This window comes from Physeter macrocephalus, chromosome 9, assembly GCF_002837175.3.
Source record: "Physeter macrocephalus isolate SW-GA chromosome 9, ASM283717v5, whole genome shotgun sequence".
In the NCBI taxonomy this organism is placed as follows: Eukaryota; Metazoa; Chordata; class Mammalia; order Artiodactyla; family Physeteridae; genus Physeter; species Physeter macrocephalus.
In genome coordinates, this window is record NC_041222.1 from 27,147,829 (window position 1) to 27,160,697 (window position 12,869).

Here is a 12,869-nt window from a genome sequence, read left to right on the forward strand (position 1 = left end):
CACGTGCCGCGGAGCGGCTGGGCCCGTGAGCCATGGCCAATGGGCCTGCGCGTCCGGAGCCTGTGCTCCGCAACGGGAGAGGCCGCAACAGAGGGAGGCCCGCATACCACAAAAAAAAAAAAAAAAAAAAAAAAAAAAAAAAAACCCATGAGGCAGCTTACATATAGTCAAATGTGATATTCAAAAAAATATTAAATATTCAATAGTAATATAAATTAACATGAATAAAAATTTTAAAACATTAAAAAATTAAACTAACCTATAGGTTATAAAAATGCTTGCCAAGTGGTATTAATTCTAACTCAAATTGTTCATCAAATTATTCTAGTAATTCCCAATCATTTATTAATTTTTGGAAATTGTAGCCATAATCGTTTTTTTGACCCAGATGCCTTTGTCTGAACCATGAACTGCCACAGGAAATTGCATAAAGCCCCTCCAAGAATTTCCACATTAAACAGGTAGTCATTCATATAAAACACACTTATGGTTACCAAAGGGGAAAGGGAAGGAGGGAAGGATAAATAAGGAGTATGGGATTGACAGATAGGAAAAACAGATAAGCAACAAGAATTTACTATATAGCACAGGGAATTATATTTAATATATTGTAACAACCTATAATGGAAAAAAATCTGAAAAAAAATATATAACTGAATCACTTTTCTGTACACCTGAAACTAACACAATATTGTAAATCAACTATACTTCAATTTTTAAAAATTCCTCATAAATAGGTAGTCATCAAGTAACCTGTAGACTTGATAATTTTTAAAAAATCACTCTTAATAGCAACAGAATTGTTAATGGGAGCTGAATTCTCTTTTCAGCTTTTGCTGCAGTTAACAGTAAGTATATTAAAAATTTTTTGGCCCTTATAATGCTTGCTGTTAATTTTTATATTCAATTATATTAATAACTAAGTCACAAAATAATTTACTGATACATCATATTTAATGATATCAAACCTAATCCCTCAGCCCAAATGAGACATAATGTAATACAGCAGTTAACAGCATAAACCAGAATACAAATCCTTTGTGTTTCATGACCTTTCAGCTTCTCAGTTCTCTCAACTAAATGTTTCTGGTAAAGAGACTACTTATGTTGGCAGTCAAGTTCGTTAATAGAGTGTTATTAATGTCCACGGTGGGCATGTATTCAGTGGCTTTTGGCAAACTTATCCCACTAAATAAAGGTGAAATTCAGTAAGAATAATAAAATTAGGGAAGTACATCCCAGGAGTCATTCATCCATAAACCATCCTCATAGACCTCATTCACCTGCCATGGATTGTATCCTGCAATGGGCATGCACAATTTGCCAAGAGAATTAATGTTTCGATGGTGCCTGCAGTAGTGCCATTACTCTCATCTAACTGTTCTTTTCATCTCTCTGGATCTCCCCAGAGGCTGCAGTTCCCACAAATGACCATGTGAGAATGACTGGGAGAATGTGTGAGAAAGGCAGGGCAGCCCCACACTAAGGGGAGCCAAATGGTCACTCAGCATTTGCCTATGGATTTTGTGTGGTGGAGGATACCTGGCATGAGGAGAGCTCAGAGTGGATGCTAAAGCTCTCTAGTAAGATGTTTCTTGGCTTGCTGTGCCAGTTCTTAAATCTTTAGTTGCTATATAATGGGTTACTCTGGGAGATCCTATGGAAGGTGTTTAAGCACTAGGAAGGCACTCAGTGAGCTTGGGGCAGTAACTAACTACTCAACCACCATGGATATATATTAATATTTTAACAACTGGTACAGCTGAACCAATGTGTACTAGCTGAATATCAGGCCTGAATGCAGTATTCTATACATGCCCTTTAGAGCAAGATTTTAAGTGGTGCTGTTTCTATCTTGTGTACCCTTATGTTTGTGTCTGCCTGTTTAACTGAGGTATGCTATGATGTGTATTAAGATCATCCCCTATGATGATAAATTTTTCTCTTTTCTCCTTGAAGTTATCAATTTTTGATGTATATAAATAAAAAAAACTCAATTTCAGAACTGTTTTATCTTCCAGGTGAATTGAGCTATTATCATTATGAAGTAAACTTCTATCTCTAGTAATTTTTTTTTTTGCCTTAAAGCCTATTTTGTATATTAATATAGCTCACCAGCTTTCTTTTGTTTAGAATGTGTTTGATATGTCTTTCTCTATCCTTCTAGAATGTGTTTGATATATCCTCTCTATCCTATGTACAAGAAGTACTAGTACTTCTATATTATAATTAGTAATATTTGGATTTATTTTCAGCCATACTTTGTGCTTTTTGTTATACCTTTTCTACTTTTTTCTCCTTTCCCTTTCTTGACTTCTTTTGGAATTTTTTCTTCTCATTCCAAAATTTTTTCTTCTACTAGTCTGGAAATAATATATTTACTTGTCTTTTGGTGGTACGCACACATTAAAGCCTAAAGTTAATATATCACAATTCTTCCTCAAAAAAAAGCAAAAAGGAATTTAGAGCATCCCTTCATAATTTATATGCTATTGTTATCTACTATTTTAGCTACATCTTTGTTAATCCCAAAAGAGAAAATCAGATTTAATTTTGCATACAAATTTTCCACTTCCTTTGTTCTTCATTCCTTCTAATATCTCTGACCTTACAGTTGTGACTGGGTGCATATCTATTTATTTCATCTTTGTTCTTGCCAAGAACAAAGAACCTATCTTTGCTAGGTACAGACATCTAGACTGGCAGTTTTTTCCAGCATAGTAAAAAATAATCACGACTGTCCTCTAATTTACATGATTATTGATGACTAATTGGCTTTCACTCACATAGTTACTCCTTTGAAGGTTTTATTCTCTAGCTTTCATGATTTTATATTTGTTGTCCTGCAGTTTCACTACATGGCTAGGGAGAATTCCTGCTTGGGGTGTGCTGGGCTTCTTAAATCATGGTTTGGTACCTTTCTTCAATTCTGGAAAGCTCTCAGCTATTATTGCTTCAAGTTTGTTTTACCCTATTATCTATCTCATTTTCTTTAGGAACTGACCAAGTACACGATACGCATTTTCTCTCTACGCTTCACGTCACTAAGCCTCCTTCATATTTTCAGTCTCTGTCTCTCTTGTCTGCATTTTGGATAACTTCTTCACTTCTATTTTCCAATACACTAATTTTCTCTACAGCAGTGCCTAATGTGTTCTCATAGAGGATAGCCTAAGAAAGTCCGATATTATCTATTCACATATTTCCTTTTTCAAAATGTCATTTTAGGAATTGACAGATTTATATTGACAGTGTTGCTATTGCTTAAAACATTTTTGGAATTCTTTAGAAATTACCTTCTAGTCCATGTATCCTTTCTTTTTTTTTTTTTTAAGTGCCAAATTCTAGTCTGGTCTCTATTGAATTCACAATTTTAATTCTTACCTTCTGTATCACCTCTTCTTTTTGTACTGAGAAGTCCTTGTGACAGTGGTTACGGTATCCAGTAAGCTGATTTAACTCATATATGACTGAAGGATATGAGAAATCATTTCATTTAACACAGTATGTCATTTTATATAAAACCATTTTAAGTCCTATAAAAATCTGAGGTATATTAGTAGATGTAGACAAAAGACTAAAAAATTAAAACACTGAACCATTTTCACCTACCACCTTGACATAAATGAAAAAGTATGGCAATGTGCAATATTGGCAAGGGTATGGGAAGACAAGCACTTTCATATGGGACTGATAGGAATAAGAATTGGTACAGTCTTCACAGAGGGCAATTTAATAATAGGCATCCAAAATCTTCATAACTTTGACTCATTCTAGGGACTTACCATAAGGGCATACATAAATCTAAAATATTTGTTTAGAGAGAGTTTATTTAAACTAATGAAAAATTTTAAATAATGTAGAAATATATTCATTAACATAAATAATTTGCAATATATTATATGAAAAAAAGCAGGCTACAAAATAGTTGATTCTATCTTTATGTTAAAATAAACATACACGGGGAGTTCCCTGGCGGTCCAATGGTTAGGAGTCGGCACTTTCACTGCCATGGCCTGGGTTCAATCCCTGGTCAGGGAACTAAGATACCACAAGCTGCACAGTGTGACCAAAAAAAAAAAATTTTTTTTTAAATAAATAAAATAAATATATACAAGGAAAACATTTCCTTAGATAGCCATTCAACCTCTGGGATCATAAATGATATTTAGCTTCTTTTAGTTCATTTACTGCCTATGTTTTCTAAAGTAAGTACATATTAATTGCATAATTACACATTATCAAATTATTTTAAGTACTAGAGTACCTAACCACCTTTTACAAAAATGTTACTATAGGAAAATGTAGCCCAGATTCAAACAAGAACTATCAGTAATATACTCCTCATTCTAATAGCACTGGCAATGAGAATTCCTTCTTCATAACTCATTCTATCCCTCTCACCCTCTACCTAAAATCCCACCTCCAAAGAGTAGAAACAGCTACTTCTGAAGGCCGGAGGTTGGGAGGAGAGGAACTGGGATATGTTGAAGAGAGGAACTGAAGGGTTATGAGGAATAGACTCCTGGTATTTTGGGAGAAGCTTTAGGAACAGGCTTGAGGAAGGAAGTGGGGAGAGGAGGTTCCATGGATAAACTTCAGCAAAATAGTTTCTCCCCTCACCAATTTTCTCTGTACTCAGGTGCACAGTCACTGTTACAAGTCAACTGCTATAGGGAGAAACCCCAGATATCCCAGAACTGAGTCTGATTAAGAAAAAGCATTTGCAACAGTGAAAGGAAACAGGGTGTACTCGCTCAGTGATTCCAGATTTTGTTGCTTTGCTCCTTTGTCAGCACATTTTATGTCTTTCTTTAGCACAATTTTTTACTCTGTTAACCTATCTTCTTTCAGCTTCTCTAACATGACACGCTGCTCCTCCAACCACAGGTCCTTTGACATACCAGTTCCTCCATCTAAAGTATTACTATCCCCTTCCAAACACTATCTTGACTAATTTATCTTCTACTCATTTTTCCAATCTAGGTCAAGTGTCACTTTCTCAGGGAAACCTTGAAAACTCTAGTCCACAACAGATTCTTTCAAGCCTGTATCACAATTTGTAAATATACATTAAGAAATTATTTAGTATGGTTATTAATGTCTAGTTGAACCAATAGGTCCCAAGACCAATGAAAGCGGTGCCATTAGCTGGTTTGCTCACCACTGCCACCTCTGCCTCTGGAGCACAGCAAGTGCTCAACAAATATTGGGTTGGCCAAAGGTTCGTTCAGCTTCTTCTGTAAAATGGCTCTAGTAGCCCTTAGGTGTCTTTAACTTCATTCAAAACAATTTTGTTAGATTGTATGTGACAGCTGTCATATCAGTGTGTATTTTTTAAAAACTTATCAAAATTGGTGAATTTCTGTGTAGCCATTTTATTATTGAAGATGGAAGAAAAAAGCAACATTTTCGGCATATTATGCCTTATTATTTCAAGAAAGGTAAAAACACAACTGAAATGCAAAAAAAGACTTGTGCAGTGTATGGAGAAGGCGCTGTGACTGATCAAACGTGTCAAAAGTGGTTTGCAAAGTTTCATGCTGGAGATTTCTTGCTAGACGATGTTCCATGGTTGGGTAGATCAGTTAAAGTTGATGGTGATCAAATTGAGACATTAATTGAGAACAGTCAACGTTATACCATGCGGGAGATAGCCTACATACTCAAAATATCCAAATCAAGCACTGAAAATCATTTACACTGGCTTGGTTATGTGAATCGCTTTGATGTTTGGGTTCCACATAAGTTAAGCAAAAAAAACCTTCTTCACCATATTTCTGCATGTGATTCTCTACTTAAACGTAATGAAAACGTTCCTTTTTTGTGTGTGTGTGTGTGTGTGTGTGTGTGTGTGTGGTACGCGGGCCTCTCACTGTTGTGGCCTCTCCCGTTGCAGAGCACAGGCTCCGGACGCACAGGCTCAGCGGCCATGGCTCACGGGCCCAGCTGCTCCGTGGCATGTGGTATCTTCCCGGACTGGGGCACGAACCCGTGTCCCCTGCATCGGCAGGCAGATTCTCAACCACTGTGCCACCAGGGAAGTCCAAAACGTTCCATTTTTAAAACAAATTGTAATGGGCAATGAAAAGTGGATACTGTACAATAATGTGGAACGGAAGAGATCGTGGGGCGAGTGAAATGAACCACCACCAACCACACCAAAGGCTGGTCTTCATCCGAAGAAGGTGATGTCGTGTATATGGTGGGATTGGAAGGGAGTCCTCTATTATGAGCTCCTTCCAAAAAACCCAAATGATTAATTCCAACAAGTTAGACCAACTGTAAGCATCACTCGACGAAAAGTGTCCAGAATTAGTCAACAGAAAATGCATAATCTTCCATCAGGATAACGCAAGACTGCACGTTTCTTTGATGGCCAGGCAAAAACTGTTAATAGCTTGGCTGGGAAGTTCTGATTCATCCGCCGTTTTCACCAGATATTGCAGCTTCAGATTTCCATTTATTTAGGTCTTTACAAAATTCTCTTAATGGAAAAAATTTCAATTCCCTGGAAGACTGTAAAAGGCACCTGGAACAGTTCTTTGCTCAAAAAGATAAAAAGGGGCGTCCCTGGTGGCGCAGTGGTTGCGCGTCCGCCTGCCGATGCAGGGGAACCGGGTTCGCGCCCCGGTCCGGGAGGATCCCACATGCCGCGGAGCGGCTGGGCCCGTGAGCCAAGCCTGTGCTCCGCAACGGGAGAGGCCACAACAGTGAGGGGCCCGCGTACCACAAAAAAAAAAAAAAAAAAAAAAAAAAAAAAAAAAAGTTTTGTGAAGATGGAATTATGAAGTTGCCTGAAAAATGGCAGAAGATAGTGGAACAAAAGGATGACCATGTTGTTCAATAAAGATCTTGGTGAAAACAGAAGGCACTTTTTGGCCAACCCAATATTTGCTGAACGAGGGAGGGAATGAATGAATGAGATAATGAACAGCTAAGCAAATGACTAAGAATCCAGAGGCCTTGATGGGGTAAGAGTGTTGTATTATCTATGTCCGCTCATGGTGGAACCATGTGTAAATTTTTTCCTTTGATTGCTGTTGAACTTGTTCCTGTACTCACAAAACAAAGTTTAAAAAAATATATATCACTTTGAGCCTCCCGCTCCAGCTCCACGGCCCAGCCAGCTCCCTCCCTCCCTCCCCTGCAGCCTGCTGCCTGCCATCCCCCCTCCGCACCCCCCTCACACACACAGAGCAGCTGCAGGCAGCTGCTGCCTTTGGAGGCTGAGTCATCACTAGAGAGCGGGAAGGGCAGCAGCAGCAGCAGAGAATCCAAACCTCAAAGGTGGTATCACAAAGTACCTTTTCTCCAAGTTGGGGGCTCAGAGGGGCACCATCATGAGCGATGTTACCACTGTGAAAGAAGGTTGGGTTCAGAAGAGGGGGGAATATATAAAAAACTGGAGGCCAAGATATTTCCTTTTGAAGACAGATGCCTCATTCATAGGATATAAAGAGAAACCCCAAGATGTGGATTTACCTTATTCCCTCAACAACTTTTCAGTAGCAAAATGCCAGTTAATGAAAACAGAATGACCAAAGCCAAACACATTTATTATCAGATGTCTCCAGTGGACCACTGTTAATAGAACATTTCATGTAGACACTCCAGAGGAAAGGGAAGAATGGACAGAAGCTATCCAGGCTGTAGCAGACAGACTCCAGAGGCAAGAAGAGGAGAGAAGAATTATAGTCCAACTTCACAAATTGATAATATAGGAGAGGAAGAGATGGATGCTTCTACAACCCATCATAAAAGAAAGGTAGAAAAGAACATCTTACTGCCCTCCTCAGCACAACATTTATATGTGTGGAAGAAATACGTTAACAACTGCCATTTGCAAAAACTGTTAGCCAATTATCTTATGATATGCTATTATATTGATGTGGATGGTTTTTAATCAGGTGAATCTTAAACCTGTCATTGTTTAAAACCAAATAATTGAAACATCACTTTATTTCAGTGTTTCAGCAATTAGCACTGAATGTTGAAAGGGCTTGTTAGGAAGTTGTGATTGATGTGCCATCATACTACTTTATAATTTGCATTTTTCCCTTATTGTTTTAATACTATTTTAGAAACTTGGAAATAAAGTGTTTTCCCTAATAATATGGTCCTTTTCTATTTACCATTCTATGTTCTCCTGAAAGCAGAAGCTGAAATGGCTCTGGTGTACTCCATGCTTGGAGTGCCCCAGCCTCACTAATGTCAGCAGGAAAGCGAACATCTCGGAAGTTATAGCTTTTTATTTTAGTGGCTGCTTCTGAGCCAATGAGGGAAACAGATTTTTTCTTCCCTCAGTGCTCCAGAATAATAAGCGCCAATTTATATATTTATGAGAATTGTAAATTATGTTTTTCATTGGTACAGAAAATTGAAAAGCAACTCCCTATTGAAAAAGTGGTATTTTAAGATTAACAGTACAAGTATTCAAAATAGATGAACATGCCGTATTTAATGTTAGAATATATTTGTTATAATAGATTTTAAATTAATCTTCAGGTAGGAAAATGCTAATTCTTAAGGTAATTATCCATGTAATCTGGTATTAGTACAGTGATTAAGAACTCTTTGGAGTTAGACTGCCTGAGTTCAAATCCTCTTTTTCCTATGTGCTAACCATGTGAACTTGGGGAGCTTTACAGTTACAACTTAGATTTAGTTAATCGTCCTTTCCTTACCTGAAATTTCTATTCTAATTAGAATAATATTCTATACTTGATCTTGGCCAAATTTCTGAGAACCCTGTATGTCTTCCTTGAAGACTAATCCTCTATTTGTTAGTTGAATTGTATTCCTCTTTTCTTTTGAGTCTCCTTAACCACGCTCTGCCCTTGTTCCTCAGTTACTGCAAAGAGAAAAACACAATCTAGCTTTACCCACCTTCTCAGAGAAAAAAGCTTCTTTTGCTCATGTATGTGCACATGTACATAATTAATTTGAAATTTGCGCTCATAAATTTAACGTCATATCCTGATTATTCTCACCCTTTCAGTAATAAACTACCTCGTTCAGTAAAATATATATATATATATATATATACATATATATATCATAAATTTAACGTCATATCCTGATTATTCTCACCCTTTCAGTAATAAACTACCTCGTTCAGTAAAATATATATATATATATATACATACATATATCACTTTGAAAATTCTCCATAGCCCAAAGTAAACCGAAGCCAAACATGAAATTTTAGTCAGCCAGGAGAAAGGCTGGATACCCTTAACAGAAGAATGTAGTCTAGCCTGGAACTTCACAGATGTCCCACATCACAACATACCTCTCTGCAGTGTCTTAGTATCTTACTGGAGCAAAGGAACGACGGACCGCGCACTTGTCCCCTCAGGGCAAGTCAGCACAGGGAACAGGGAGTCTGCAGGCTCCGTACCCTTGACCAAGCTTAGGTGGGAAAAACACAAGCCTAGTGTGACAGGGAAAGAACGGGCATTTATTCAAAGTGTACTTATTGAGCATCTACGGTGTGCCAGCAAACCCTAGCTCTGGACTGGCTCTGACAGACCTGTCGGGAGGCTTTTAGCACTTGTCCTTCACAGAGCGCCGGTCCTGAAGGGGAGCAAACCAGTCCCGGGCTCGCCTACCTCCAAGGGCCGGACGGAGCCTGCAATAGCGACAGAGCGCTTCATAAAGAGCCAGGGGCACGAAGGCCGGCCGCCCCAAACGGACTCGCAAACCCCGGCCCGGGCCGAGCGAGCGGGCCCCGGGCAGCCGCCCACCGGCAGCCGCGCCACGCGGAGGCGGGTCCCCGCCCTCCGAGGGGCCGCGCTTACCCGTCGGGCGAGTACTCGAGGTTGAAGACGGCCCCATGGGTGCGGGTGCTGAGGTACACCGAGTCCGCGGGATGGATGGAACCATAGAGGTTAGTCATGGTGCGGAAATTGTCTCGCGCCGGATCCACGAACAGCCCGCGGCCCAGGCTGCGCTCTCTCAGCCACCCGAAGAGCCGGGCGCCAGGGCCGCCCAGGCGGGCGCTGAGGCAGTGCCGGCCCCGGCTCCCCGCCCTGCAGTCAGGCCCGGGTTGCCGGCGCGGCGGGGAGGGCGGTGACTGCTCTCCTTGGGCGGAAGCGGCTGAGGACTTCAGAGCTCCAGGCGGCCGAAGCTCCCCCGCGCGCCCAGCCTGGGGCTGCGAAGGGGCGCAGGGGCGGCGAGGGCTCCCGCAAGGCGACGGGGGAGGGGCTGCGTCAGCCCCCGGCTGTAGCGACGCGGGCGGAAAAGGGAGCGGCCCGGCAGCTGCCGCCTGTCTCGCGTGGGGTGCCGGCTCCTCAGCCCCGGCTCCGGCCGCCCTGTCCCCTCCGGGGCTACCGGGCCCGAAGGGAAACATGACCAACGCCCCGACCCCAGGCTCCTGGCTGCTGCCCCGCCCGCCGACACCTCAGCGCTCCCGCCCCAGCCGCCACTTCCGGCGTGCGGCGGCCTAACCCCACCGGCTGGGAAACCCGAGCCGCCTCTCGGCCATCATCCGCTGGGGACCAAGAAAGCGGGGACACCGCCCGACTGTGGGTACCGCGTCCCGGAGCGTTGGAGGTCTGGAGCGACTAGCTGCGTGGGCGCGCAACTGAGGATGCCCAGGGTCTGGGCTGCATGGAGTAACGTTAGCACCTGGGCACCGCTTGCGACATTGTCAGTATGTGGTTGTCAGTGACCAGACTGTGTCCTTGGGGATGACAGGGCCTGACTAGTCAGTCCAAGAGGCTGGGTATGATTATGTACTGTTTACATAATCATCTCTACACTGAGACCAGCGAAGGTAAGAAATGACCATATTATGGGCTGCTCACGCATAGTAAGTAGCACGGTGTGCTGCCTACACAGCCTGGGAACCTAGGGACTCGGGTTACCTTCTGCACTAAAAAGCCCTGGTTTGTACAGTGCCTGGAAAATGGGGCTTACTGGTGCGCTGGAGCTCTGCCCAACTCCCAGCTACTTGACCTACTAGGTCAAGACTTTATCAAGGCCAAAGCCTTCCTCTCTGCAGGAAGGAACATATATCCAGTCAGGAGTCACTGAGGGGAGCTGAAGACCTGAATCAATTCAGCCTTACAAGCAATAGAGCCCACCGTCAGTCCTGCTTACCTCTGCCAAGCAGGGCATGGAGGGCATAACAGATGCAAGGCCCTTCACCACTGCTGTTGAAGATAAATACATAGGACTTGTTTGCAGAAAAAGATTAACGAACTGGTGTGTTTCTTGGGGAGGGAAGGAGAGTCTTCACTGAAGGGAAGCCTGAGGTATAAGAAGAGGTAGGTATAAGAACTGACAACCCTTCTAGGCCTTGATCAAGACCTGAGTTGTAGAAAGCTCCTATTTGGTGACTGTTTAGGATAGTGTGAAAGATCTCAGAAGTAAAGGAATGAGATTTAGAGAGGGCTGAACATTCAGCAGTTCCTCCCACCAGCAAAGTTAGTAGTTATTCAACTCTCCTGTCCATGAGCTGACTGAAAAATGGCAAGAAGCAAGTGGCCAGTGTTCAGAGAAGATCAAGGCAGCCATTACTCTGGAGATATTCCCCATGTTAGGGGTAGAGGTCTGTTTTATAATTAACAAATAATGTCCCTTAGTGACCTACAACTTCTGGCTGCAATAAATACTTAATAAAGGCCCTCTACTTGATTCCCGAGTTATGGCCAATGGCTAAAATTATTTTGGTGTATAAAACCTTGACCATGATATATTCACCAATGTTATTAACTTTCTCAATAAGTAAAATAAAACTCAATTTTTTTCCTTTTTTTCTTTTTTATGACCCTGCCTCCTCCCCTCAAAAGTCAATTTTAAAAGGTTACATATTCCAAGGTATTTAAGATATAGTTCCAACAGAAAAACACAAGCTCTGCAACAAGAGTTGTGCTGTCTCAAGATAACCAGGTTTCACAGTTCAGGCAATTCAAAATTAACTCACTATTGCCCTCAAACTGATTAAGAACTATTCCCTGGCAATTTAGAGAATCTAAAGAAGTCAAATGGGAACAAAAACATTTTGTAAGTTTGCATGTACCTCTATCAGTTAGATAATGGAAATGACTCCTGAAAAGTTAAGACAGCCACACACTTAAGGCAGTGGTGGTTGTAACATGCAGAACGAGTTGCTTTGTAATGTCAGGGTCGGTTTTTTCTTACACTTCTGCTTAAAATATGAGCACCCTCTTGTTCCACATAATTTTTACTAAAACCTAAAATAAGGATAAACTACATAAGGACTAAAATTCTATTGACATGACCATGATTTAAACAAAAATCACTGGAGGTTAATGGAGAAGGCACTAAAGATAGAACAACTTGGTGCCTGCTTCTATTTACCCACTCCCTTTCAGAGCCTTTGTATACCACCATGTTAACACAGAATTGATTTCAAACCACAGTCTATATAGACCAATTTCTATGTAACACTATTTTTAAAAGCTAAAATATGTTCAACTTCAATTGCTGAAATTCACAGATATCAGTTCATCAGAAATGCCTAAAGCATCCTCTGAACTCCTTTGTCCCTGATGCTCCTTTCAGATCACAACAAAAGTAAAAAAGTAAAAGGTTTCCCCGAGGCCCAGATATCACGTGTCCCTTAGGATCTATCTCATCAAGCAGGCAGGGAACAAATTTATTTACTTTCTTCCCTATCCATTGACTAAACATTTAAAAAAATTACTTCCCAACTGGTGTCTTATAATGCAATGTGCTGGAAATGTAAATACTGGCCTTTCTGTTCAGACTTTTATACTTTGGGAGCAGCAGGTTCACTCCTGATGTCTTTGACATCATTGGTTCTGCGCATCAAATAGAATTCTTTGTTGGGAACAAGATTGACAAAATGAGCAAGGCAGTTGGACATGGCATAAAAA

At 41.2% G+C, this 12,869-nt stretch overlaps 1 protein-coding gene across 2 annotated transcripts in view; it reads right to left on the reverse strand.

Moving 5' to 3' along the window:
- The window catches only part of DCAF10 (DDB1 and CUL4 associated factor 10), a 53,506-nt gene extending 43,024 nt beyond the window's left edge, over window positions 1-10,482 (reverse strand). Inside the window, exon 1 of one of the 2 annotated variants that reach the window (XM_028493791.2) lies at window positions 9,804-10,482. In XM_028493791.2, coding sequence (XP_028349592.1) covers window positions 9,804-10,354 — 551 coding nt within the window. In that variant the 5' untranslated portion in view covers window positions 10,355-10,482. The remainder of the gene's footprint in view (window positions 1-9,803) is intronic. The other variant, XM_007107108.4, reaches the window with a different exon arrangement.
- Window positions 10,483-12,869: the final 2,387 nt, after the last annotated feature.